This window comes from Eubalaena glacialis, chromosome 9, assembly GCF_028564815.1.
Source record: "Eubalaena glacialis isolate mEubGla1 chromosome 9, mEubGla1.1.hap2.+ XY, whole genome shotgun sequence".
Classification (NCBI taxonomy): domain Eukaryota; kingdom Metazoa; phylum Chordata; class Mammalia; order Artiodactyla; family Balaenidae; genus Eubalaena; species Eubalaena glacialis.
Genome location: NC_083724.1, coordinates 52,393,488 through 52,409,989, shown reverse-complemented (window position 1 = coordinate 52,409,989; position 16,502 = coordinate 52,393,488). Strand labels below are relative to the sequence as shown.

Sequence of the window (16,502 nt, the reverse complement as noted above, 5' to 3'; positions counted from 1 at the left end):
GAGCAGAATGAAATTCAAATAACAGTAATATCTTATAGTTATCTGATGTCTTTTACTCAAGCATTCCAAAGAAAATTGCAAATCTAGAGATACCATTTTGAGGTACCTTTGCAAGGTAAGAAGCTGAGGAGGTGGTTTTATTTTTCAGTCACATTTCACTGCCAGGAAAATTTATTTTAAATGTAATAGTAAAAGTAGCTAATAATATTTATTTTTTAGCATGTGCAGGCACCATTCTAATAACAGCTAATAGTACCAATGACAGGTACTACTATTTAGCCTCATTAGGCAGATGATAAAACTGAGGCACAGAGAGGTTGCAAAACTTGCACAAGGTAACACAGCTGGCAAATGGCACAGGGCAATTCAAATGCGGGTGCCCTGAAACTCATACTAGACCCATTGCCCATAACCTTTGCTGCTTCTAAGAACAGTAAACAGTTTCTTTGGTCAACAGTCAGACTCACCAGAACTTTATCATGATGTGGTCTTTTATTAAATTGTTCAAGGGCTAAAGGATATTTCGCCAAGCAAACTATAAGAGTTTTTTTTTTTTTTAAGTTTAAAATAACAAAGTTTAAAAAGTTTAAAATAACTGAGAAGATGAGAGTGAGTACTGTCTCTCAGTGTTAGAAGTTTTGGTGTTTTAAATACATCAAGTGCAAATGAAGTTAGAAATCTCAGAGTTTAATATTTGGTATATTCTGGAAATAGGAAACCTGCAAGCCTAAAGTGGCTATATATTTTAAGTGGGATCATGCTTTGTAAATGCTTCTGGATGAGCTGACTTTGCTGCTCAAAGGGCATCCAGGGAGGAGCAGCATCAGCATCACCTGGGAGCCAGTTAGGATGCGTCGCAGACCTGCTGAATCAGAGCGTGCGTTCTAACAATAAACCATAATTCAAAAAGAGTCATGTACCACAATGTTCATTGCAGCTCTATTTACAATAGCCAGGACATGGAAGCAACCGAAGTGTCCATCAACAGATGAACGGATAAAGAAGATGTGGCACATATATACAATGGAATATTACTCAGCCATAAAAAGGAACGAAATTGAGTTATTTGTAGTGAGGTGGATGGAGTTAGAGTCTGTCATACAGAGTGAAGTAAGTCAGAAAGAGAAAAACAAATACAGTATGCTAATGCATATATATGGAATCTCAGGAAAAAAAAAAAGTCATGAAGAACCTAGTGGCAAGACGGGAATAAAGACACAGACCTACTAGAGAATAAACTTGAGGATATGGGGAGGGGGAAGGGTAAGATGTGACAAAGTGAGAGAGTGGCATGGACATATATACACTACCAAACGTAAAATAGATAGCTACTGGAAAGCAACTGCATAGCACAGGGAGATCAGCTCTGTGCTTTGTGACCACCTAGAGGGGTGGGATAGGGAGGGTGGGAGGGAGGGAGATGCAAGAGGGAGGAGATATGGGGATATATGTATATGTATAGCTGATTCACTTTGTTATAAAGCAGAAACTAGTACACCATTGTAAAGCAATTATACTCCAATAAAGATGTTAAAAAAATAAAACTGAGGAAGCTAATTGAAAAAAGAAAACAAAAACAAAAAACAATACCCCAGGTGATTCAAATGCACATTCCAGTTTGACAAGCACTGATCCAAGGGAACTGGTCTGTTTTTTAATTTGACAGATGTATGAATCCTGTAGTTCAGGGGGTTTTTTGTTTTGTTTTGTTTTTGTTTTTTGTTTTTGGCTGCTAGGAAGCTCAAAGTCAAATTTGCAGCTGACTTTTTATGAAAGTGTAGAGGACCTTAACCTTACCCAGATTTATACTGATTTCCTTCTCCTTATTTTCCTTTCACCCAGAAATTTTATTCCTTGTTATACAGTCTCCATAAGCTGCCTCACATACTTTTTTTAGAATGGGAATGTTTATAAATAAATGCATAAAAATAAAATATTTGCTACCTCCTGTCTTGTCATTCCATGGTCTCATGCCATTATTTGTGTTTATTCCTATTTCTAACACTTTAGGTTAGATCAAATCACAAACTCACAAAGGAATCAGTGAAAAACGGAAATGGGAAGAAAACCCCTAACGTGTAGTGTGAAGAGAATGTTCCATCTTCAGAAATCAGAGCAAGAAAAATGGAACGTGAGACTTGTTCTAGGACACCAGTCAGAATCCACACAAGGCTGCCTGCCCTGCGAAGTGGCACAAGAATGGAAGGAGGCACCAGGGATGCTGTCACAAGCAGCAGCTTGCCCCTTAGTAACCTCTGTACTCTGTGGGCTAGGCTGCAATGTTTTGTATAAATGCTGGTACTGTATCCTGAACATTGGGGACCTCTACCCTCTGCCCCCACAAAAAGCAAACACGGTTAAGAAGCCAGAGACAAAATGTTACCCTATTGTTTAGAAACACTACAATGACCCAATATGCTCTCTCCATAGCCTTGTTATGTTAAAATAATGCACTCAAAAACAGCAATCAAATGAGAGAGAGAAAAACAAAAAAAACCAGCAAACTCTAATACTTGTTACTACACCATTTTCAAGACTTTTGCAGGGAAAATGGTCTATGCTTTCTCAACTGATGAACTACAATTTGAACATCAAATATGGTGTCTTTACATAGGTATTTTAAGTACTAAGAATCTGTCTTCGAACATGAACTAACTAAATGCTCACAGCTCCTATATTTGCAGAGTACCTTTTCTGTTACATCAATCCCTATCCCTTCTTTTTATGAGATAGATAAAAAGTTCCTCTTAAGTGAGAGCTTGAAAAGCTAGCATTCCTATGAAATAAAGCAGGACCTCAAGCTGGGGCAAAGAAAATGTTATCTTTTAGAAACAAGTGAAAGCACCCTAGCTCTCCTTAAAACCCACCTACTTGTTTAGGAAAAGTCCAGCTAGTTTTCAATAGCAAAAGACCCAAAGGGAAAGTTGGGATGTTTATGATCCTAGGCTTTATCTAGATCAGATTACCATGGAAAAGAATCACAAATACATAAGCATTTGAAACATGCTGGGGAAAACTGACTGCTTCAAGAAAAAAATAAATCTCTAACCTTGCTTGAAACGTTTTTTTAAAGATACTTTGTTTAACTGGCTGAAATTTTACCAGTTAAGATATTCATGTTACCATATATTCTTTTGAAACTCTGCTTAGCAGATTGAACATATTAAGTGGTTTATATATCATTCACTCCCACCTTAGTATGAATTAGTTTACCCAGTTTTTTCCTTCTTACAAAGAGGTTAGATTTAGGGGCTGTAGGTGTGAGTGGTGAAAGGAAATAAAAAGGATGACCTGGTAATTGTTAACCATGAGGCACTGCTTTGAGGAAGATTCCCCAGTTGCCTAGGGTGTCAGGGAGAGTGACAAAGTAAGGGGAAGTTGGAAAAGTACCCAAATCCAGATTTTTTATTCCACAATTTTTTTTCTATAACTTTCTTAAACTTGACACTGACAACACAGTCAAAATATTCACTGGATAACTGCAGCTCTTTCAACTCCCACCTACCACCATGGAACCCATGATGTGGTTTTCAGGTCTAAGTTATTTGGATATTCTTTGTGATTCTCACTTAGGGAGGGCTCAGATATTTGTTAAATAGGTCAAGCTCTCAGTTGGTTTATTAGCCTATTTTCAGTGGGTTTTTATGGATGACTAGAAAATATTTAATAAGAATGTATTTTATTTTACATGAACAGAGATTGGAACTACTTTAGCAATATACACTTCAGACATCCTATAAAACTCACCCTTCCACAGCTACATTTTGCATTTCACTCAGAGGATTTATATAGGTTTTATATATGTATATAGATTAACAGATGCTTGGGAGGTGAGTCTATGGTAGGGTGTAAGGGGGGAGTGGGGTGGGTAAGGTGCTACATGCTGGGCAATGGGATAAAAGACCCCATTCCTTAATATGTACAGCTTAGGGTTTTTTCCTACTACTATGAATCTAAGAAAACTTGGGAAATCTCCTTTAACCTAGGTGAAAAAAATGTTCCCCCACATGGTAGGCTTGTTTCTTTGGAGTGTGGGTTAGTGAGGGCTGGGCTGGGGGCGGGGGCAGGGGCGGACTCTTCTCACCTTAGAGGATCTGTCAAGAAGCTGTTAATTTTCTATTAGGGAGAGGTGTCTTGTCCTAAAAATATACCAGGCTGATGGGAACACTCTCCACAAGGAGCCTGGTCCTCTGCATCAGCAGAAGTAATCCACCCTCCCTCACTCACCTTCCCACCTCCCCACACTCCTTCAAATTCACACAGCTGGAGTGCCCCAACTTTTGGTAGCTTGGTTAAGAACTATGGTAGCAGCTTCTAAGTCTCCCAATGATGCCTGCCTCTTGGTGTTCTCACCCTCTGTAATTCCCTCCCCTCAAGTGTGGGCTGGACCTAGTGACTCATTTCTACCCAATAGGATACAGCAAGATTAGGTTACAAAAAGACCCTGGCTGCTATCTTGCTTTCTCTCTCTCTCTCTCTCTCTCTCTCTCGCTCTTTCTCGCTTATTCTGAAGACCCCAGTTGCCACGCTGTGAGCTGCCCTACAGAGAAACCAATACAGCAAGGAATTCAAGGGGATCTCTTGCCAACAGCTAGAGAGGACCTAAGGCCCTTAGTTTAACAACCAAAGAGGAACTGAACACTGTCAACAACTTCAGGAGTGAGCTTGGAAGTGAATTCTCCCCTCGTTGACCCTTGGGGTGATCCCAGCCTTGGCTGACATCTTGACTGTGGCCTTTGGAGAGGCCTGAGTCAGAGGCACTCAGCTAAGCCACACCTGGATAACCCACATAATCTGTGAGATAACAACTGTTGTTTCATGCTGCAAAGTTTTGGTTATGCAGCAATAGGTAACTGATACGAGTATATACATTTTAAAAAAGTATATGTTAGGTATTCGCTGATATTTAAACATGTGATTCCTTTAAAAATGCTTTACCTTGTAACATTTCTGCCTCTTAACTGTATCTCAGGGTTATTATTCCTGCTCTAAGGAATATAATATCATGACTACCTAGAGGAAAACACTCAACATCAAAATAGCCTCTATGGAGTCCATCCAATCACCAACTAAGTATAAAAACTTGAGAATTTAAAAATATATGAATAACTAAATTTTCTTTGGTTCTAGTTTTGATTCTATTCACTGAATTAATGTTTCTTAAAGAGGCTGTGACAGGTCAGATAAAAGAGGAGAAGAATGCTAAAAAGTGCCGACCACAAATACCTTCCTCCTCCCTTAAAACATCAAATTTTTAATGAAAGTTTCCCCCAAACAAAACAACATTTTCAACATATTTGGCTTTGCCAAACATATGTTTGGTAAATATTCAAACATTTCAACAATATTTGGTTTTGTGAAAGACCTAAAATTCAAGTTTAAAGACACCATTTTGATGCCAAATCTGGGCAACGTTTTTCAAAAGGTCACCAGGCAGAATTGTCACGTGGAGGACTAACACGAACCAACCTGCATGTTCTTTTGAGAGACAGAGGGAGCACATTTTTTCCAGCCTTTGCAAATAGTTTCCTAAAACAAATCTGCCAACTGACAAAAACTCATACACATACCAGAAAATTTCCAAGTTTTGCTGTTGCTGAAGCTGACTTTTTTCTTTGGGTTTGAGGCAGAACCTTTACTAGTCCCCTACCCATTAAAAAAAAAAAAACAAAAAACAGCCAATGAATAAATCAATACTATTGATTAAAATGCTTGCTTTAACATTCCTGATGATTTTTATACTGGCAGATGTCTTGTTTCAGGTTGGGGAAGAAAATATTGGAATTGGAGGAAACAGCAGGCCTACTAAGAAATAAATTGTTCAGTTGTCCCCAACAACTTCTAGAAGCATATGCCTGCTTTGGGTACTTGGTGAGAGAGAAGGCTTGTCTGGGTTCTGGAGGCAGAAGAACTTGCAAAGATCTCAAGTGACTGCAGGACAAAGTTGCATGCGTGTCTTTCTGTAGATCAATGTGATTGTGAGGGGTTCCAGTGTCTCCAGGAGACTGGGGTTTACCTCCAAGGAGAGGCAGTCCTCCTCTTTGTCTCTCTCAGCACCAAGCATTGTGCCTGGCACACGGTCGGGGCTCAAAAATACGTTAGGTGATTGCATCAACTTTATTCATAGGGTGACAAGTATTGCTCAGCTGGTGAGATTTTCAAAGGACAGGTATCCTCCTCTATGACAGAGGGTGAGGAAGGAGGAGAGGGGAAGAGTTCTCGCTCCCCACACTCACACCAGAGTGACAAGTCCACAAGGGGCTGTGCCATCCCCAGACCATTTGGAAGGTTGAGTAACAGTCATTGTTATGGACTTTACTTCTCCCTGACCTAGAAACACAAAGAGGCAGCACTTTGTTGGCTGCTGGCTGGGATACAGATTTTGGATTTTTGTGCTAGAGTTGGTTTCATTTCGACTCAACTCTGGGAGAAGACATTAGAGAGCATATAAAAGAAGTGTATCCCTCTCTGGGCTCTTGTGTCCAGAGCCTGAAACTAATATAATATTGTAAATCACCTATACTTCAATAAAACACATGTTCCCTTTAAATAAATTAATAAATAAAAGTAAAAAATGTAACTCCAGGAAAAGATGAGAAATGGGCTTTGAGATGTTCTTATTGCTAAATATATAATTATTAGTCCAGGCATGGAAATCTCTTTAAAATCATTAAAATGAGCCATTGGGCTTCCCTGGTGGCGCAGTGGTTAAGAATCTGCCTGCCAGTGCAGGGGACACGGGTTCGAGCCCTGGTCTGGGAAGATCCCACATGCCGCGGAGCAACTAAGCCCGTGAGCCACAACTATTGAGCCTGCGCGTCTGGAGCCTGTGCTCCGCAACGGGAGAGGCCGCAACAGTGAGAGGCCCGCGCACCGCGATGAAGAGTGGCCCCCGCTCGCCGCAACTGGAGAAAGCCCTCGCACAGAAACGAAGACCCAACACAGCCAAAAATAAAAAAAAAAAAAAAAAAAAAAAAGAGCCATTAAATTGAGCTCCTCTACTTTTATCTTTATTAAACTGCAATATTTCTATTTCTGAACCATTGCATGGATCTCAGTTTACATTTTGAAGGTTGTCAAAGAAAGAACATTAAACAAGTGAGGTGGAACAGCACAGTTTTGGAAGTTATAGTTTAGGCCAGTGGATAAATGAAATTCATTTTTTAATTATAAAAGGTACATGATATGTGACTGATAAGCCATGGTTTTTTAAAAATTACCTTCTTACACTGAGTCAAAACTCAGTCCCCCCCTCACTCCTAGTTCTATTTTACTTTGTGCTGTAGGGCTAGCCTGCATTGTCCTCACCCCAAAACCCACTTTTGCCCTGGGAAGACTGACACAGCATCTAATATTTCGACCCAGGGCATTCTGACTTCAGCAGAGAGGGGCAAAGGGCAGCGTATCTGAATCCTTAAAACCACAGGACACCCATTACTGGAGAGTTGTTAAAACACCTCTCCTTTAGAGATGGCCAAACACTTCATGGGAAGAGTGGATCTTTAAAGTATACAGTAAAGTCACAACAAAGAATGAGAAGCTAAAAAGTAGAAAAGATTTTTTTCCCCCTAAATGGTAAAAGAAATAAGAGGGAACAATTCCCCGAAGGATATCTCATCAGAAGACAAAGCCACTTCAAAGAACTAATTTTAAGATAACAATTTTAAAAACTAACAGAAGTAGAGAAATCAAAGAAAGAAGGCTTTCTGAATTTTAGGAAGCTCCTTCTAATCTAGGCAAACTATTCATCATCATCATCAAATGCAGGCCCAGATTTGCCGCATTTTCATCACCATTTCTCTGTTGCTTCTGCCCCCACCAACCTTACATTCCCACCTCATGTAAAAACAGGATGCTTCATGAACCTTTCTGCTGAAATCTACGTAAAGGATCTCTGGGAAAAAAATGACATTCACCCCCAATACATGGACAGAGCAGGATTTTTGGTTAGGATAGTTGTTTACAGGCAGTAACACTAAAGCATGATGGACTCAAAGGGAATGCGTATAAAATAGAGACTAGTGAGGGGTTGTGACTTGTACTTAATGTACACAGAACCTCCTTAACACTATTTCATTACTGCCAAACCACATTCTTTTACTTTTGTATTTGAGGCAGGATTGGTGAATGTATAAAAATGTATAGTGAGCAATACACCCCCAAAACGAGATTTTGCTGTCTCTCTAGACCACAGGATACATTTCTCCATCCTCCTCTCCACCACATCTTTCAACAAAGTGACAGATTTCTAAGGTCCTGATTTAACTGATGAAAGAAGGCAGAAGCTGACAGGGTAAAGGAAAATTCTTTGCAAAAAGTGCCAACAGTGATCTCTTGGGACACTGGAATACTTTCCCAGTTCTTCTTGGTCCTGCGCTTCAAGGCCAAAAACTACAATGCATGTTTGCCTTTAATAAATCACGACTCCATCCGCTTAGAAATGGAAAGATACCTAACTGCTTCTGAATCTAGAAAGTGAGCAAATTGTGCCCTCAAGTGGCTAAATGTTGTACTGGAAGGGGAGCTTCGCAAAACCTGCCCTTGCTGCTAAGAAATCTTAGGTAACTTGTTCCCACCTGAGTTTTTTCATTCTTCTAAAAAGAGGAAGGACCACTGAATTTTGGAGGAAAGTGAGGATTGTGTTCCTGATTTATTATTGAGACAAACTTGCCAGAGCAAAGTCAAGTACAGGAACTTAATTATCTGGGTAATTTTGGCACCAGGAATTCACTTTGCCTTTGTCTCCATTACTTGGCTAATTTAAATGATTAGATTTTGCCTGGGCTGTCACTGCTACTCCTAAATAAAGTGTTTGTTTACAATAAGCTTCATGTTCCACAAACAACTGCTCACTGGGTCTAGGAAGACCAAGGACTGAGCTTCAGGGCTGTCTTATACTTAAAACAGTTATTTAAACACTCCTTTAAAGGGTGAAAAGTAGGAATTTATACCATATGCTTGTACATGTGTGAAAGATTATATAAGATTCTTCATTTCAACATCATTTGTAATGTTAAAAGATTGGCAACATCTTAGATGCTCATTAGTCTGGGGTTAAATGAATTATGATACAGCCATATAATGAGATTCAGTGCAGGTATAAAAAAGCACGAGGCCACTCTCTGTACTCATATAGAAGTGCTCTCCATAATATAGTGTTCAATGAGAAATCAAAGTGCAGAACAGTGTGAGGATTATTCTATACTTGCACTCTGAAAGGAAAAGTGCAGGGTTGTTTTGGTTTGTACAAACATAGTTTATTTCTGGAAGGATAAACAAGAAACTGATTAAAAATGGCTGTTTCGGGGGCTTCCCTGGTGGCGCAGTGGTTGAGAATCTGCCTGCCAATGCAGGGGACATGGGTTCGAGCCCTGGTCTGGGAAGATCCCACATGCCGCGGAGCAACTAGGCCCGTGAGCCACAACTACTGAGCCTGCGCGTCTGGAGCTTGTGCTCCACAACAAGAGAGGCCGCGACAGTGAGAGGCCCGCACACTGCGATGAAGAGTGGCCCCCGCTCGCCCCAACTAGAGAAAGCCCTCGCACAGAAACGAAGACCCAACACAGCCAAAAATAAATAAATAAATTAATTAATTAATTTAAAAAAAAATGAAAAAGCACAACCTCAAATTATTTTTTTTAAAAAAATGGCTGTTTCCAATTGTCAAAAATAGGATTGAGCTGTGAAATATACATGATTTTCATCTGTTTTGTTCACTAGTATTTCTCCAGTGTCTAGAAAAGGGCCTGGCATGTTGCAGGCACTCAATATTTGTGGAATAAAATGAAGAAAATAAAATACGTGTGTGTGTGTGTGTGTGTGTGTGTGTGTGTGTGTAAATATATATATTTTTTAAGACTGTCTCCAAGGAGGGGAATCTACAGTTGGAGGTCAGGCATGGTAGAGAGAATTTTCACTGTGCACTTACGTACTTTTAAAATATTGAAATATTAGAATAGGATACCTATTCCAAAATAAATAAAATTCAAACAACCAAAGAAACAAATAAGAATGGGGAGTTATTATTTGGAATAGTTATTTAAGTAAGGCATTGTTTTGATGGTGATTTAGACCAGGGTCAATCACATCATAAACTACTAATCATTAATTAGCAATAACCCTGGAGTACTAACAGCATTGAGGAGCATTACGCCATAAAAAAAACATCGTCCTCACATGGAGAGGTTTCTGGGTGTTGTAGATTCCTGATAGACAAGTATTGAACACTTGCTCTTTCCCGTATCCATTTCACCTGGTATCCTGGCATACGATAGGACTGCTTTCCAGGTCAGAGGGATTAAGTTGCAAGGCTCTTTCCCCTGAGTTTCCCGTGGCTTGCGTCACTGTGGACTTCGGATGACTCCAATGAGTGGAGGAACTCATTAAGAGGGACCACGAAAGGGAGAGAGAGGCTTTGATCCTCAAAGAAGCGTGTTGTACCCTTAAGACCCTACCCCAGGCCTCCTGAATGGGAGTCTCCAGGAAGGGCTGGACACTTGGCATTTTTACAAAGCTCTACAATGAACTCTGAGGCACACTACCCTTCTTCCCCTCCCCCATCCCACCCCCAACACTGAACAGATCCATTCTGGATGGAGAGACAACTGGGCTCAGATTGGACAAAACAAAGTTCCTCTCAAGGATACCTTCCATTCTCCATGCCCTGACTCCTTCCTAAACACGTCACCCAGAATTATTTCTGGTTTATTCCTTAGAAATGCTATTCACTAAATTATAACCTCCAGACAGTCATTCAAGACCAGCTTGCACATTTATCCTATGCCGTGCTTTTTGCCCCTGTAGGATGCAAGCCTGGCAGTGTTCCTCAAAACGCCATTATGATACGAGAGGCACCTCCCTGTTAGACCAGAATGCAGACTTCTGGTCTGAGAACATTCAGCTAAATAGGAGGCAGCCTGAAAACAGCTAATTATCCATCAAAGAAATCATGTTCTAACTGATATGCTTGTTCACGGCAAGCACAGTCGTCCACAGCGAGTCTGATAATTGGATAAAATGACCTCAGCGGCTCTTGGGGGCTGGGATGAGAGATGAAAACGCACTTTATGTGGATTTCTCTAATGTAATCACCAGTTACAGGGACGGCAAGGAGCTTAACAAGCTCATTACAACCTCAGCGCCTGTGATCTCCGAGCAAACCCCTGTAACTGCCACAGGATAAAACGCCCTTAAAGGTCTCGATGGGCCTTGGCCCCAGGCCGCATTGTTTTCATTCTGCCCTCACCAGAAGGCAGCTGGAGTCTCCATTACCAGCTGCTGGGCCACATGGAAAATCAGCCAGGAGCTGGTTCAAATGTGTTCTTGGGCTAACAACCAGCATTTTTTAAATCTAGGCATGGAGAAAAGAATGCCATACTCAGAGTCGGATAATCCTGTTTATCAACCTAATTTTTCCAGCTGTTCTGCTCCGCTCTCGGAATGACCGTCCTTCTGCTTGTGATTTTGAAATAGCTCTTGCCTGGGTCTGCTTCGGTGTACTTGTCTGACCCCAGGCCTCTCACACATAGAGGCTGCCAACAGCACTGCAGAGGCCCAAGCCCCTGGTTGGGGAGATGCTCGCCATTCTTAGAATGAGTACTTCTGGCTCTAGAAGTTCATCTCTTCCCTCAAAGTGAGTGTTTGTCTTATGAGTGACCAACACTCTCATTGGTTCATGGGGACACTTCCTCAGCTAGGCCCAGTTCTTTTATAACCGATCTAGATTACTCCTCAAAGTGAGTTGAATTAAGGTAGAGGCATCAGGCAGCATCCACAGAGAATACAGTATGAATGGTGCCCCTGTGGGCAACACAGTGACCCCAACTGAGGGCACCTGAAGGGGCAGGGCTGTCAAAGGAGGCACCTGAAGAGATCGGGGGATGGGGAGACTGAGGGCAGGAAGGCAGCTCAGCCTATCCCAGGCCAAGTTTATCTGAGGCTCCATGGCAGCTGCTCTTTAAGAGAGGTAAAGAACCTCAGTTCTATTCATATGGGATTAGACTGAAACCCCACCCATATGACAATCTGTAAAGCATGACTCTGGCCACAACTGACACTCAAGGCCAGACAACACCTGCCATTCGTCCATGTAATAGTTCCCTCCACTCAAGGGAGCTCTGAAGTTTATGTGAAAGATACACAAATTGGAAATCTGAATCCTGGCTTTGTCACTGTAGGCATTCCTTGCTTGGCCCAATAGATATATTCTCCACAAGTTCTAGGTAGATCAATTTTTTATGTCAAGCCATATTTCAAATTTATGAGGTGAGTCTGCTATCAAACAAAGAATTATCCCTAAATTTAATCTGCTCTGTAAATCTTAATTTTCATTTATTTGATTTCCTTAAAGGCATACAGCCAGAATTAGAGACATGGAAATAGCAAGGTCAACATGAAAAGTTACCCTACATGCCAAACCCTTAGAATGATGTCCAGAATTCAACTCAGTCAAAGGAAAACTTTTCTAAAAGAAACAGAAACTGCTGTCCCTACTGAAATAATATTCTTGGGAGAGATAAGACTTTAGAGCTCACCTGTTATTGGTACCATAATGTAAAGAGGTTTAGAGACCTTTGCTTGAAAGGAGACTTTGATTTGGAGAGGAGGGGACAGAAAAGTCAAGAGGTTACAAGTTTTGACAAAAATGAGAAGATGAAAAGAAGACATATATTAAATAAAAGGGAAATACAAATCAAAAAAAAATGAGAAGATGAGGTCACCAAGGGTAAACTGAGTCAACTTCCCAATTTGACCTGGGGTTCGGACCTGACTTGAGTCTTCCATTTCCGTTTTGTGAAATGGGAGTGGTGGTGGAGAAAAGGGGAGAATTAGTCTAGGACTGGGTTACTATCCAGAGCAGCCTAATCAAAACCACTACAAAGCATATGAGGCCTGGAGAAGAAACACTTAAAAATTTAACAACAGCATGAGAAATTTAGACAAAATGTTCTCTCAATTCCTTGACATTTTCACATAGTAAGATTCTGAACCAAGTTCACCACAACTCTCCTCCCTTAAACAAGCTATAAAATATGGTGGCCTGGGAGCCGAGAGAAGACAGAAGACCAAAGCTGGAGGGAAGTATTGTCTTCTATCATTCCTAAGAGAACAGACCTGATTTTTAATGGGGTGGCCTTGGCATTTCCACAGTGTACAGAACAGCTAAAGAATATTCACTTTGCACTTGTGGGTCTGTTTCTCATGATGCCATGTTGGGTCCATAGTAATCCGTTCAAACTTGTCCTCCTCAGCACTCCTACATTTCTGAATCAGTAGGTGCACTAACGCATTCTGAGTCCCGCTGTGATGTAATTAAGGGATAATGTTTGCAGCAAGGAGTAGAGAGAGTTGTAAATGCCTGCCATGGGTGATTAAAAGCTAGGGGAAGTTGAATAACTATAGAATTCATTTGGTGCAAGTTTATTCTAATGCCAAGAGCATTCTTTTTTCCAATTATAGGATAGGGTTTCTAAAAAGATACACAGCATCCATAAGCAAACATTTTCATGTCTTCATCTCCCTCTAGGGAATGGAGAATGGAAACTACTGCATCCTAGGAATGCTTACTTATCTAGGAGGGAGACTTGGCTGACTTTGTATTTAGGAATGAGAAGAGAAAACCAAGAACTGCTTCAGAAAGAATTAAATGGGGGAAATGCATGTGTACTTCAATTTTGAAAGGAAGAGGTACACTTCTAACTGTATGAATGGTTGGTTGTACTTCTCACTGCCATTTTTAAAAATTGAAGTATAGTTGATTTACAGTATTGTGTTAGTTTCAGGTATACAGCAAAGTGATTCGGTTATACATATATAATGTACATATATCTATATACTTTTTTCTTTTTAAATTTTTATTGGAGTATAGTTGATTTACAATGTTGTGTTAGTTTCAGATGTACAGCAAACTGAATCAGTTATACATACACATATATCCACTCTTTTTTTTAGATTCTTTTCCCATATAGGCCATTACAGAGTATTGACTAGAGTTCACTGTGCTATACAGTAGGCTCTTATTAGTTATCTATTTTACATATAGTAGTGTATTTATGTCAATCCCAATCTCCAGATTTATCCCTTCCCCCGATCCTCTGGTAACCATAAGTTTGTTTTCTACATCTGTGACTCTACTTCTGTTTTGTAAGTAAGTTCATTTGTACCCATTTTTTAGATTCTACCTTCTTTTTCTATGATTCTTTTCCACTATAGTTTATTACAAGATATTGAATATAGTTCCCTGTGCTACACAGTAAAACCTTGTTGTTTTACTCACTGCCATTTTTGACATCAACAAACCACTCACTTATCCTGTCTGGGTCTCAATTTTATACATCTGAAAACGTGAGGGGTAGAGGTACTTAGATTAGGTGAGTTCTGAAATTCTTTGCATTTCAGTCCCACATACCCAAACATCACAATGGAAAGTATGAGTGAGGGTCTGGGGGAATCAGAACTCTCTTAAACTGCTGGAAGGACTGCAAACTGACACAATTTTGGAAATAAGTGGTGGTATAAATAAAACTGAAAATATATATCACTGTGATCCAATAATTTTATTTCTAGGCATATTGCTTAGGGAAACTTTTACATATGTGCAGAGAGACAAAGACAAAAATTCTCACTGCACAGTGTTTATAAAAGCCCAACATGAAAAAATATAAATATCTATCAATAGAAAAATAGGAAATAGATAAATAAAATATGGCCTCTTCACAGAAAGGAACACTAAATAGCAGTTTAAAAGAATGGCAAAGCTCTATATAAATCAATATTTCTAAAATACAAGGTATTAAGGAATTCCCATTGGTTACATTTGTGAAAATCTGAGTAACTAAAAAAGAATAATGACTGCTACTGAGTGTAACACACTGAATCAATAAAATTCATGAGTCCACAATAATACTCAAAAAAAAGAAAAAAAATCATACTCTTGGATGAAAAATACAGTAGTACAGTATAACACATAGAGTATGAAGCCATTTATGTACATTTTAAATGAATATAAAAATAATACCATTCAGTGTTCACAGATTCATAATACATGACTCTGTGTGTGTGTGTGTGTGTAAAACCAGGGAAAACAGAAAGGACCTATGTAAGTTCATGACAATGTGATGTGAGAGGCAGGGTAGGGGTCTGTAATTGGAGACTGGGGATAAAGGAGACTTCAACTTAACCAGTATGATTGTTTGTGTGTATGTATATATATATACATACACACACACACATAACAACAAAATGTCATTTCTAGATGCTGGAGAAAAGGTGTTTATTATAACTTTCTTCTCTGCATTAAAAAAAAATCTTCTCAAAATAAAAAATAAAAGTATATGATCAGCAATGCTTTCGGCAGACGGATGTTGACAAGCTCCCTCTGAGCCCCCATGCAAAGGGCCTCCAAGAAACTGAGGCAACCTAACCTTTTAGGCCTTTACTGTGTAGTTCCATGCTATCCAATATGGCAGCCACCAGCCACATATAGCTACTTGAATTTGAATTCAAATTAATTAAAGTTAAATAAAATGAAAATTTCAGTCCCTACACTGCACTAGCCACATTTCAAAGGCTGAAGGGCCACATGTGGCTAGTGTCTATTTTATTGGGCAGCACACATATAGAACATTTCTATCATTCCTCTAAATTCTATTGACAGAGCTGGTCTTGAGCTAAAAACCTGTCTTTTAGACAACCAGAACACTTTTAGTCATTGCTCTTTCCCTAATATGTCCTTCTGCCCATAGGAAAACCAAGGTAATGACTAGGAGGATTTTTTTGTTTCTAGAAGGAATATGTCCACTATAATTCTACATTCCAGTTATGACTGAAGTAACATTTTCTTGTGAAAAAAAATGAGATAAATCATCTTTAAAAATTGATCTTAAAAAGTAATTATCTATAGTTTTGTAAACATCATATTTCATTTTCCCCAAAACTTAGGAAGTAGGAAAATAGGTCAAAGGATGATGAAAGCATTACCCAAACAAGGCTCAAATTTTTGGTTCAATAATTTTCCAAGAGCCTTTGTTTCTTACCTGTACACAGTATGAGGGACATACACTTCTCGGATTGGAAATTCCAAAATCTCTTTGTGTGGACGTCCCCGGTTTTCAGGAAAGGGTCTCACTGGCAGCATTTCAGGAGTCAGACAGCAACTGGTTGTCTCTGGAGCCAGAGAAATCTCCAGTTTGAGCAAGCCTAAAGAAAGAAAATAGGACTGTCTGAGTAAAGACATTATATATAAGGGAGTCAAGAAAGACTGCTGTACTATATTTCTTTTATGGAAATGAGGATAAGTTGTGTGAGTATAAGCATTTTGGAATACCCAGTTAATTTCCCATAGTTTGAGAAAAAGCATGTCATGACAATTTTTGAGATTTAGTTTCTAGAACTTAAAAAGCAAGAAACTGTAAAATGAGTAAGAACACATTAGAGGATCTTTAAAGTCCCTTCCAGAACTATCACACCATAAGTATATAGTTCAGTAATTTCTCTCATTACAA

At 39.6% G+C, this 16,502-nt stretch overlaps 1 protein-coding gene across 1 annotated transcript in view; it reads right to left on the bottom strand.

Moving 5' to 3' along the window:
- The window catches only part of DOCK8 (dedicator of cytokinesis 8), a 221,411-nt gene that overhangs the window by 93,734 nt on the left and 111,175 nt on the right, over positions 1 to 16,502 (bottom strand). Inside the window, exon 14 of the mRNA XM_061201215.1 lies at positions 16,035 to 16,197. Within this exon, the coding sequence (XP_061057198.1) occupies positions 16,035 to 16,197 (163 nt within the window). The remainder of the gene's footprint in view (positions 1 to 16,034; positions 16,198 to 16,502) is intronic.